This window comes from Schistocerca cancellata, unplaced genomic scaffold (assembly GCF_023864275.1).
Source record: "Schistocerca cancellata isolate TAMUIC-IGC-003103 unplaced genomic scaffold, iqSchCanc2.1 HiC_scaffold_426, whole genome shotgun sequence".
In the NCBI taxonomy this organism is placed as follows: domain Eukaryota; kingdom Metazoa; phylum Arthropoda; class Insecta; order Orthoptera; family Acrididae; genus Schistocerca; species Schistocerca cancellata.
The window spans coordinates 526,655-539,953 of record NW_026046443.1 but is presented as its reverse complement, the minus strand read 5'-3'; the positions used below and the strand labels follow the sequence as shown (position 1 = coordinate 539,953).

Here is a 13,299-nt window from a genome sequence, read left to right as displayed (position 1 = left end):
GGCGCAAATGTCTGCAGCAGACCTGCAGACGCGTGCAACATCTAGCACGAATCGTTTCGTCAGGGACACATGGCCAACCGAAAACATTTGTTGCTCAGGTCGCGACAAAAATTAGTACTTAGCACCAGCTGTAGCCAGTTGTGAGCTCCTGCGCAGTATATGGAGCTTAATAGTGTACTGAAAAACATTACACCGGTATTTGTTTCATTTGCAAACGAATAATTATAACTATTAGGAATATTATCTTTGTAGGTTGATTAGTACCTTCAAGTACATGTAGCAAGAACATTAATGCTTGTTTTCCCCTGGGCAGCAGCTGGTCAGATACTGAAACGTGAATGTATGGACTCAAAGTGGGTAGTCTACACTGACAGGTGTTGCCCCTTTTAGTAGTACACTTACACCTGTGCACAAAACATCAGGTCGCAAAGTTTATGACGAGTTTGTGGGAAGACTGTTCGGCACAAAGAAAAAATAACTAACAAAAATGGCTCTGAGCACTATGGGACTTAACAACTGAGGTCATCAGTCCCATAGAACTTAGAACTACTTAAATCTAACTAACCTAAGGACAGCACACACATCCATGCCCGAGGCAAAATAACTAACACTCTTGAACTTGGCGTATATTAAGGTACCAGTAACCACAATATCTGCACTTTACCTTAACATCCTCTTTATCTGGGCTCTTGAATAGTGAGCGTAAAGGTCATTATGGTATATTTGCGAAAAGCTAAAACCTTGTGATGTACCAGGACTCAAGATATCCAAACACGCCTGACAGACAGAAAAGCGACTGTTTGCTATCAGTTCATTTCTGTTCCTCTGCGTTCCAGAACACAGTTTTAATAATCACGAATATTAAGCACAGTGTGCATTGCACGAAGAGTAAAGCGTGTCATTTTGGAATAATTATATTTTTACATATGACGATTTACAATATATTTTCGTTATTATGTTTCATTCTTACTCAATGTACAGGGCGTGGAAACAGTATTGACACCTCGTTCGTTTCTGGAGCCTGTTTTCTAACTTATTTCTAGCGCACTTACGCTGTGGGAATACACGATTCGGAAGATGCAAGGAAACACCAATCAAAAAGAAAAGCAACACAAAAAAAATATGAGGAACTTTAAGTTTGATACGCCAAGTGAGAAAGGTTTTATCTAGAATGATGACTAGAGGGATATCTAGGAGTCGAATAGCACCATCGGAGAAGAGGATTATGGTTTCAGTTAAGGGGATAGGCACGAGAGATGCTGTAGGCTTACTACGAGTCTCAGGAGAGGGGTACATCGAAAGGAGTAGGGAAATTTTATATTGTGTTTGGTTATTTGCAAGAAGTTTTTCTAATAGTTGAGGAGGAATGGATTCATGCTTATTGTTGTGGACTGACAAGACAGCCAGTCCACAGTGACGGGTAACCGAAAGGCACGCGTTTACACACGCAGGCTTGCTTAGGTCTGAAACAGGATACGTAATGAATGCTATAAAGAAAAGTACGTAGCTGCTGGAATACTTAACTTTAATCCATCATTTGTATACAGCATTCTTGATGATACAAGTGAGACTCTCTATAGCAATGGTTAATGGCGCCTTGCTAGGTCGTAGCCATGGACTTAGCTGAAGGCTATTCTAACTGTCTTTCGGCAAATAAGAGAAAAGCTTCGTCAGTGTAGTCGCTAGCAAAGTCGTCGTACAACTGGGGCGAGTGCTAGTACGTCTCTCTAGACCTGCCGTGTGGTGGCGCTCGGTCTGCAATTACTGACAGTGGCGACACGCGGGTCCGATATGTACTAATGGACCGCGGCCGATTTAAAGCTACCACCTAGCAAGTGTGGTGTCTGGCGGTGACACCACACTTATCCTAAGAAAACAAGGCATCGACTGGAGAGGAATAAAATTGATTAATGAGCTATATCTTCAGCAAAACCCAGTTAGAACTGGTGGAGAAGTAACGAAGGGAACAGCAATAGGAAGAGGAGTCAGGCAGGTGCGTTGCCTTTAACCTGCGCTGCTTAACGGCTTCCTGGAAGAGGCCTGTGTAGAGGGAATGGGTGTCACTACACGAGCGAGCGATTGAGGAAGGCAAAACGCTGGAATGTTTACGTTTTTCTGGTGTCGTGGTGGTGTTGGCGGAGTTCAAGAACGTGCTTAATAAATTATGGAAGACTTAAATACAAAATGCGATAAATTACGAATGAAAATAAATGAGAAAAAGAGTAAAAAATGATATTGAGAACGAACGGAAAGAAAAAGATATTTGGGAAGAACAGAAACCTCTTACACGCCATAAAGAAAGGAAAGAAAATTGGCCCGGTCACATCTTAAGATAGTAGTGTTTCATCCAGAAACGAACTGAATAGTTGGTAAAAGGAGAAACAGGGAGAGTGAGAAGAAGGTACCGACTAACCGATACTGCCAGGAAGAAAACCGCAAGACAGAGGTACCATACCTGGACGAAAAACTACTCATGATACGCTGTATTTTGTTATCTCGAATACTATATATAACATCTCTAGAGGTTCTAATGGCTCTGAGCACTATGCGACTTAACATCTATGGTCATCAGTCCCCTAGAACTTAGAACTACTTAAACCTAACTAACCTAAGGACGTCACACAACACCCAGTCATCAAGAGGCAGAGAAAATCCCTGACCCCGCCGGGAATCGAACCCGGGAACCAGGGCGTGGGAAGCGAGAACGCTACCGCACGACCACGAGCTGCGGACTCTAGAGGCTCGTCAGTGGTCGTGGTGTTCTGTTGTCATGTCAGTCCTCGTGGACATCCAGAGAGGTCAATCTGCTCAATGCTTCATAACAATCGCAAGTCTTCTAGAGATACATAGCGCTGGGCTAATTCACAATACAAGGGAAAACTTCAAATGCTGAACACAATAGTCATGCAATCAGTGATCTTACCGCAGAGACACAAAAAAATTAAAGAGGTATGTTACCACCAGTAAGAAGACGACCGTCGAGAGAGAGTGATTACTGAGCTTAATGTAAGTATAGAGAACACAACATGTCGGGCATTACAAAAATTCATTACTCGTAGAGCAGACATTATCAAAGTTCTTATGATCTAACTGAATTCAAAGGAGAGACCTATGGAAATCTATAAGATGGTCTATGTTTATACTATTTTCTGCCGCAGGTCGTTATTGCGCATGGAGAACACCAGATAAAACGAAAAACCTGATATCTCCTATTCTCTCTTTCAATTGTAACATCAAGTGGTTGTTTTTGTAATAGTTTGGATAGTTATCTTACGATTCCTATGGTCACACTGAAAGAAAAGATAACGGGTAAGATGTATGGAAGCATGTTAAAGTAACGATCTTCGATCCATAGTCCGTTCGTTGTCAACAAGAGGAAACTGGGTCTCCCAAACATAATCATCCCATTAAAAGTAATATAAATGTCCAAAACCTGTTTACTTAGCACGAGGATGACATACAACGTGTTCTCTTCTCCACACAATGATTGGATTTGAAAGGTGATTGGATTTGAAAAGTGCACAACCATTGTTGTGCATGCTCTATAACCAATTATTAACTCTTAACCCTCCTCTAGAATATCTCTAGGAATTTGGACAACCTTCTTTGAGTAGAATGCCACTATACCCATTTTATCTCTAGGTTTCATGTGAGTCGATCGGCACCAATCTGGATGTTGAAGATGAGCTTGCACAGTGTCTTGATGACTGCGATGTTACAGTGAAGGAGGAGGAACGTGGCCAGCTCACCTTGCTTGTCGTAGAGACGGAAGGCCTCGCGGAGCTCCTTCTCCATGACCTCGTCGTCCTCCTCTATGATGAACCTGGCCGCCAGCGTCACGAACTCGTCGAACTCAAGGCGGCCGGACTCTGCGGAGGGAGACACACTTTGTAAGCAACCTGGTGATTTCGAACACATCATGTAGCGGTTGTTGGCATATATCCTTGACCAAACACGGCATAAATAGCAAATGAGGAAATTGGTCGTATAAGTCGCAGACAAACAGACCCGTCTTTTATGCCGGTTACAGTGACAACAGAATTCATTGTACTCTTTATGAAACAAACTCTCTTTATCGAGATAGAGAGAGCAACATAGCTGATATAATTTTCTTGTTACTACAATTTAAGAAAATCTCAGTACCAAAACAGAGAATTTACAACTTCGTGGTTCTTTTTATCACAAATACAGCAATGCTAACACAGGAATTCTGTCGTTTCTCCTTATTACATTTTACACAACAACATCTGTAATATAACAAAACTGTACACGACGTAACATTTTACAGGGTGCCTCAAATCAATAGTGTCAAAATTGTACACATCGTAGAGGATTATAAACTGAGAACTTGTGGATAAGAAACTAATCATAAGAGTAAACATGTAGTTTTTTATTTACACTTGATAGAAATGACTTAAGCTAATAGGAGAATGTACTGGCTGCCACTCACGCATGCTTTACGACACATGAAATTTTGCCGCCATATACACATCAGAGACAATTGGGTATCGTTTTTAAAGGAGGCGCTAACAATGTCGGTACGTCAGCACTTCATTGCTATGGACCATAAAGCAGTTTGAAACTAATGCCTAAAACGCTTTGCTCACTCAAGATCTTGAACCGCTTAAACTATTTATCTCTATACTACAGTCTACTCTGCTGAGAATCCTCTACGGTCTATATAATTTTGATCCTAAGGCCTTGGGACACATTATACCTCACCTAGAGGGTTGGTCTTGGTGCTTCACATCGCATATTCAAGTTGCATTCACATCCATTCACGGGTGGAGCGAGAGATGGATGGCTTTTCCTCATCCATACGAGAATGCGTAAGATTCAACAGCACGCTCCATAGATTGTCGATTTTTAGGTGGCGAATCATATGCGTCTTGTTTCTTGAGACATTCGGAACATTTTTAGAGCAAATATTGCAACAAATGTCAGGTTAACCCCCTGAGAAATGCGAGGACTATTTGGGAAGTACGGTCCAGTCGATCGAGAAATGGAAACCACACTGAAAATCCAATGAAGTTTTGCATGGATATGTTGTACAGTGTCTCCAGTATGCCTCGTAGATCGATTCAAGTCGCTCTTTTCAGCTCCGAAAGTGTAGTGAGCAGGCAAACATTCCTAGAAAATAGTGTCGGCTACCAAGTATGAGTGCCTGTGAGAGATTTCGCCTGCTTTTATGCAACCTGCATAATGTAACTGCCATACATTCCTCTTCATGACAATTCCTGACTGCACACACCAAGGACAATGAGCACGGTCCTACAGCGTTTTCAGTGGGAAGTGTTTGGTCGTCTATCATATACCCCGAACTTGGCTCCTTTGATTTTCATCTCTTCTCCTAGGAACCGCTGGATATGAAGACAACATTTTGGCATAGACGACAAGCTGCAGATCAACGTAGAGTATTTGCAGAAAGTACACGTGGTTGCCTTCTATGACGAGGGTATTGGAAAGCTGGTACAATGCCACGACATATGACTCAGTCAGAGCGGCCACTTTGCAGAGAAGTAGCTGGAAGGTGTAGCTAACCGTCGCAAATAAAATAGTTTTGATTTTCGCTGTGGTTTATGTTTCGCGACCACTTGTATTGATGGTACCTTGCAGCACGCTCACTGTAGATATGTCCAATTAATAATTACGTATTTGACATATCAGCAGTTCAGAATAACTTCACAACAAACCAGAAAAATTCAACAACACGAATCCAATTTAACGCAAATTCCAAGCAATCTACAGTAGCCGCGCGGGGTAGCCGCGTGGTCTAAGGCGTCTTGTCACGGTCCGGACAGTTCCCCCTCGGAGGTTAAAGTCCTCCCTCGGGCAAGGGTGTGTGTGTCGTCCTTAGCGTAAGATATTTTAAGTTAGATTAAATAGTGAGTAAGCTTAGGGACCGATGACCTCAGCAGTGCGGTCCCATAAGACGATACCACAAATTTCCAAATTTCAAATCTATAGTAGTCCATCAAATGCTCCAACTTGCGATTCCCGCACATTTCGCCGTCGAAAAGGGCCAGTCGCAGTGCAGTGACCAAGAGGAAGACGTTCTTCACAAACTTTGACACTGCTGATATCCTTATCTAACGACATTGTGTGGCTGCATCTCAACTACAAGGTGTACAACTTTGCTTCCGCCGTTTCTTCCCAAACATTTAAGGCTTTAATGAAACAAATTGGTTACACATGTGTTATTCAAAGTATTTCCCATCTCCGATCTTTCGGGCAGTCTACGAATCCCTCGTCAAAAAATTGTTCTTCTCTTGAAGCGATCCATGAATCGATCCAATTTGTGATTTCTTCATGAAATCGGAAGAAGAGTTTTTGAAGAATACGGCAGGTGGGGTAGGACTTCCCATTTTAACGTTTCGAAGTACGTTTTTATCTCTTTTTCAAAGTGGGGTCGAGCGTTGTCGTGCTGCAAAATCACTCTATCGTGCCTCTCGCTGTATTGCGGCCGTTTGCCTTTTAATGCTCTGCTCAAACGCATTAATTGCGTTACATAACGAGCACCTGTGATTGTTTCACTTGGTTTTAAGACCTCAAGTACACGACGCCGAGCTGGTCCCACCAAATGCAGAGCATGATCTTGGAGCCGTGAATATTCGGATTGGTCGTCGATGTGGAAGTATGGCCGGGGTATACCCATGATTTTTTGCGTTTAGGGTTACCGTAATGAACACATTTTTCATCCCCGGAGATGCAGAAAACCCTTCCGTTTTTGCCTCTTAAGCAACTGTTCACAATCGCACAAACATCGTTCAATGTCTCTTTCCCCAAGTTCCTTCTTTCTGACTCACGCCCATAGCCTTGAGACGTTTTGAAATGGCTTGCTGTGTCACTCCCATTAATCGTGCCAATTCTTCTAGAGTTTGACGCGAGTCTTCACTCAGCAATGTCTCCAATCCTGCATCTTCCAAAGCATTCTCTCTTCCACCACTATGCTGCTCTACGACGTTAAAATCACCGTTCTTGAAGCGTTGAAACCACTCACGACACGTTATTTCACTAATAGTGTCCTTACCATATGTACTTGAGTGCATTCCATGAGACTCAGCCGCTGCTTTCTTCATATTGAAACAAAGCAGTAACACCTCCCGCAAATGACGAGAATTAGGCTCGTAAACTGACATTTTCAATCAAGAACAACTTTATGATGCAGGCACAAATCTGCTAATGTTTGAATGAGGTTATGTTGACCGAGGTCCAAGCTAACTGCCTGACATCTTCGATCTGTTAGTGGCGACCGCTACTTACCGTTATCGCTACCTATCGGCAAACGGCTGATGCAAAGTTGTAAACCTTGTAAACGTGATCTGACCTCTTTGGAGGGCAGCGCAAACGCAATTTTTTCTCTCTCTGGTACAGGTTGGAACTAACATGCACAAGTCAACGCCATTCGACGGAATTTGAAGGTGATCCGAAGCTGCAAAGGGTGCTTATGGTTTTTCAACTTTTCTATTTCGCGTCCTCCTGTGGCGTCATCACTGGCAGGGGTGGGGATGGGGAAATGTGATGACACTGACACATAGTTGGATAAAATGGCAAAGCGTCCTTCTAAAATCCTCCAGTTCGGCAAAACTCTCTGTGCCATCCACCAGCCTTTGTCGAGCAGCTTGAAAACGCACCTGTGCAGAAAGAACCCATTACGAGAATATCAAGCGCCTGCAGCTAGGCTACACTGCTGCTCGTTCGCCGCTGTGGTTTTGCACCTTCATCTGTTAGTGGGCCGTCCTGAATCGGAGAATGTCGAAGGGATTGCCGGTCTGTAACTGCCTAGGACTGTGTCACGGTTCTGTCTATACAGGTATATTCTTAAAATTCTTAGTGAAAGAGGGATGGTGCCACCGAGGGTTTTGGGTTTTGCCGACATTGGGGGTTTATTTACGCATGAGTCAAATAGTTCAAATGGCTCTGAGCACTATGGGACTTAACTTATGAGGTCATCAGTCCCCTAGAACATCTTAAACCTAACATCTTAAACCTAACTAACCTAAGGACATCACACACATCCACGCCCGAGGCACGATTCGAACCTGCGACCGTAGCGGTCACTCGGTTCCAGACTGTAGCGCCTAGAACCGCTCGGCCACTCCAGCCGGCTACGCATGAGTCAATGTAGCATCTCTCTGTGATCACGCCACAGAAGGACACAAAACTGGAGGGCTGAAAAGGTATAAGCACTTTCGCTGTTTCGGATCACATTCAAATTTCGTCGAATGGTTTTTGACTGTCCCTTGTAGTTCCACCTTGTACGCGACAGAAAAATCTGCTGTCGCACTGTGCTCCTCCAAATGGGTGCGACCACGTCCGGTGGTGATGCAGGTCCGAAATGTCCTTAGAGGACGGCTCCGAAATGTCCTTAGAGGAGGGTTGAAAGTCAAAGGCTGTGAAGAACGTCTTCCTATCGCTCGTAGCACTGCGAATAGTCATTTTCTACCGCGGAACGTGTGTAAGCAACGTCCCAGGGAAAGGAATGGTTTTATAGACACCATTTATGCCACTCCCCGTCACTCTCTGCAGTGTGTCTGGAACGTTTCCTTCGGCCACTGGACAAGAAAACCACGCGATTTAAACGCTGGTCGTCGCGGTTTTGACCTCCTTTGCAGAAGCGTCAAAAAAAGGGGTGAAATTTGGGTAAGAGGAGCGGTGACGACCTTCCAAGCGAGTGACACGAGAAAGGTCGCAGTCGGCAGAATTGTGGTGAAATTTGATGCCAATGTGACATCATTAACCCACCTTATACGTCACATGATCTTCTTAACCGTGATTTTTTTCCGAGTGTTTGAAGCGTGGTCGAGACCAAAGGGTGACGTCGCAAGGCACCATGCTTTTGCATCATTACAGAAGAAGGTCTTACGCACCTTTGAACCAAGTTTCAAACTTAAACGTTGCAATGCATGGGAAATACGGGGTTTCGAAAAGGTGATCCTTAATTCTGTTGTGTAGTGTATTTAGCAACTGTGACGTAGCTTTACTAAAGAAGATACAGATGTATTTCCCAGTTTCACTACAAAGATAAGTGATACCGAATTTAGTGTCAATGACGTTGAGAAACACCTAAACGTGCTTGAATTAAACAAACCTACAAGGCGTCATGGGATCCCTGTCAGACTTTGTACAGAAATTGCTGCTGGGTTGGCTCCCATTTTAACCCTAATATATCGTAGATCCTTTGGACAAAAAACACTGTCCACTGATAGAGAAAAAAACACAGGTCACACATACCTACAAGAACTGTGACAGAAGTGATCCACAGAACTATCGTCCAGTCTTATTGACATCCATCTGTTGTAGAATCATAGACATATTCTGTGCTCAAACATAATGAAGTATCTCGAACGTAATGAGGTCCTCCGTTACAACCAGCCTGGATTATGTGAAACCCAACTAGTGCTTTCGTTACATGATATAATAAAATGAATGAATAAAGGAAGTGAGGTACATGGAATATTTCTTGACTTTCGAAAAGCGTTTAACACGATTCCACACCAATGTTTATTAAGCTAAGTGCGATTATATGGGATATCAGATAAATTATGTGACTCAGTCCAGGGTTTATTGGTAGGCAGGACGCAACATGTTACCTTGGATACAGATTAATCTACAGAAGTAGAAACAATGCCAGGAGTCGTCCATGGAAGTGTGGTGTGCTCGTTATTGTTGTACAATAATGTCTTTGCAGTCAATATTAATAGCAATCTCTGACTTTCTGCAGATGATGCGGTTATCTATAATGAAGTAGTCTGAAGAAAGAGGCAGAAATAATCAATGAGATCTTGATAAGATTTCAAATTGGTTCAAGGTTTGGCAACTTGCTTTAAATGTGCATAAATATAAGATTATGCACTACACAAAACTAAAAAAAACATAGTATCATATTAGTGCAATATCAATGATACACAGCTAGAATAAGTCCACTTATGCAAATACCTGGGAATAACAATTTGTAGTGATCTGAAATGGAATGATTACATAGGGTCAGTCGTCGGTAGGGCAGGTGGCAGCATTCGGTTAACTGACAGAGCACTGAGAAAATGCATTCATTCTACAAAGGGGAATGCTTACAAATCACTTGTGCATGCCGTCTTAGGATTCTGCCTAAGTATAAAGGGCGATAAAAAAAGCTCCGTTTCAAGGCGTTTCTGCAGCTTACCTGCAACGTAGAGCGACTCTTGTGTGGCTATATAGGCACTGACATGTTGGAAAGGGATTAGTACGACATTAGTGACTTTCCGACGTGCGTGCGGTAAATGCAGAAACGTGAACTATGGTAATGGAAATGGTAATGGAAATGAGCGTTTGGTGTCATTGGTCGGGAGGCCCCTTATGGGGCGGGTCCGGCCGCCTTGGTGCAGGTCTTACTAAATTCGACGCCACATTGGGCGACCTGAGAGCCGGATGGGGATGAAATGTTGATGAAGACAACACAACACCCAGTCCCTGAGCGGAGAAAATCTCCGACCCGGCCGGGAATCGAACACGGGCTCCTTAGGACGGCAATCCGTCACGCTGACCATTCAGCTATCGGGGCGGACACTATGGTAATGTTATTACCAGACGCGTTCGAACATGACCAACGTGCTGTTATTCTTTTCTTGGCTGCCAAAGGACAAACAACGGCAGGCATCCATCGGAGAATGATGAATGTGTATGCGGCAGCATGCCTGATGGAGACAAGGGGTGCTGCTTGCTTCATGATAACGCACGTCCCCATATCGCAAATATCGTAACGTAGAATTTACGCCAACGCTAGAGGGAGACTTTCGAGAACACGCCCTATAGTCTTGGTCTCTCTGCATGCAATTATCAAGCCTTCGATTCTAAAAGAGCCTTGAAGTGTCGAAGATTCCTGTCGGACGAGGATGTGCATCAGACAGTTAAGGACTTCTTCACGCAGCAGGACACAGTGTCTTAGCAAAGGGGTACCTTTAACTTGAGGAGTCGGTACGATGATTGCCTCAATGCTGGCGGAGATTTTGTCTGATTCTGGACTGTACGGAAACTTTTAGATGGCTCCTTATGTATGGTACCCATACCAAATAGAACTAACAGGGGTTACTGAACGTATGCAAAGAAGGGCGTCACGGATACTTTCAGGTTTCTTTGATTCACAGGTGAGACTCTCAGAAATGTTGAAAAATGTGAATCGACCGACAGTTGACAATAGACGCAAATTATCCCTTAAAAGCCTGCTTACATAAATCCAAGAACTAGAATTAAGTGCAGAACGCAGAGACAATCTTCATCCTCCAGCGAATCGCTCCCGTAGAGACCGCGAAAACAAAATCAGGTTAATTACAACACACACACACACACACACACACACACACACACACACACACACACACACACAAAGGTATTTAAACAGCAATTGTTCCCGCGTTACATACACGATAGGATCGAGAAGATCCATGTTATCCATTGAAAATACCCAGTACCACGCGCTTCTCAGTGGTTTGCATAATACACTCCTGGAAATGGAAAAAAGAACACATTGACACCGGTGTGTCAGACCCACCATACTTGCTCCGGACACTGCGAGAGGGCTGTACAAGCAATGATCACACGCACGGCACAGCGGACACACCAGGAACCGCGGTGTTGGCCGTCGAATGGCGCTAGCTGCGCAGCATTTGTGCACCGCCGCCGTCAGTGTCAGCCAGTTTGCCGTGGCATACGGAGCTCCATCGCAGTCTTTAACACTGGTAGCATGCCGCGACAGCGTGGACGTGAACCGTATGTGCAGTTGACGGACTTTGAGCGAGGGCGTATAGTGGGCATGCGGGAGGCCGGGTGGACGTACCGCCGAATTGCTCAACACGTGGGGCGTGAGGTCTCCACAGTACATCGATGTTGTCGCCAGTGGTCGGCGGAAGGTGCACGTGCCCGTCGACCTGGGACCGGACCGCAGCGACGCACGGATGCACGCCAAGACCGTAGGATCCTACGCAGTGCCGTAGGGGACCGCACCGCCACTTCCCAGCAAATTAGGGACACTGTTGCTCCTGGGGTATCGGCGAGGACCATTCGCAACCGTCTCCATGAAGCTGGGCTACGATCCCGCACACCGTTAGGCCGTCTTCCGCTCACGCCCCAACATCGTGCAGCCCGCCTCCAGTGGTGTCGCGACAGGCGTGAATGGAGGGACGAATGGAGACGTGTCGTCTTCAGCGATGAGAGTCGCTTCTGCCTTGGTGCCAATGATGGTCGTATGCGTGTTTGGCGCCGTGCAGGTGAGCGCCACAATCAGGACTGCATACGACCGAGACACACAGGGCCAACACCCGGCATCATGGTGTGGGGAGCGATCTCCTACACTGGCCGTACACCACTGGTGATCGTCGAGGGGACACTGAATAGTGCACGGTACATCCAAACCGTCATCGAACCCATCGTTCTACCATTCCTAGACCGGCAAGGGAACTTGCTGTTCCAACAGGACAATGCACGTCCGCATGTATCCCGTGCCACCCAACGTGCTCTAGAAGGTGTAAGTCAACTACCCTGGCCAGCAAGATCTCCGGATCTGTTCCCCATTGAGCATGTTTGGGACTGGATGAAGCGTCATCTCACGCGGTCTGTACGTCCAGCACGAACGCTGGTCCAACTGAGGCGCCAGGTGGAAATGGCATGGCAAGCCGTTCCACAGGACTACATCCAGCATCTCTACGATCGTCTCCATGGGAGAATAGCAGCCTGCATTGCTGCGAAAGGTGGATATACACTGTACTAGTGCCGACATTGTGCATGCTCTGTTGCCTGTGTCTATGTGCCTGTGGTTATGTCAGTGTGATCATGTGATGTATCTGACCCCAGGAATGTGTCAATAAAGTTTCCCCTTCCTGGGACAATCAATTCACGGTGTTCTTATTTCAATTTCCAGGAGTGTATATAGCGGGAGCGCTCTTTCAACGTGCACCGAAAATTTTCCGGTAGAGAGTTCTCGAGATGCTATACATCTTCTTCGCATCCATAGTCATGTTGGTGTAGACAGCGTGGCGGTTTTGCAGCGTATCGATGAGTATACTAGGAGGGGTGAGCGGTGGTGGTGACGTGTCGGAGACTCCAGTGGGAACACTACCGGCAGTAAAGAATGCTTTCATTCCACCTCGCTACGTCCTTCGTCTTAGCTGAGCGCAGTGAAACACGCGCTCTGGCTACTTGTTATCACTTTTGCTAAAAGACGACACTTAAGTATGACGGCAGCTGTCTCGCCTCTTGTAACTGGTTCTTTTGTTATCTTTTCAAAGACAAAGAAGCATCTGCTACCCCATTGGCAATTTTTTCCTC

General features: G+C 45.1%; 1 protein-coding gene across 1 annotated transcript in view; it reads right to left on the bottom strand.

Annotated features, from left to right (window-relative positions):
- The window catches only part of LOC126124767 (troponin C, isoallergen Bla g 6.0301), a 155,571-nt gene that overhangs the window by 10,470 nt on the left and 131,802 nt on the right, over positions 1-13,299 (bottom strand). The window contains exon 4 of the mRNA XM_049915113.1: positions 3,750-3,869. Within this exon, the coding sequence (XP_049771070.1) occupies positions 3,750-3,869 (120 nt within the window). The remainder of the gene's footprint in view (positions 1-3,749; positions 3,870-13,299) is intronic.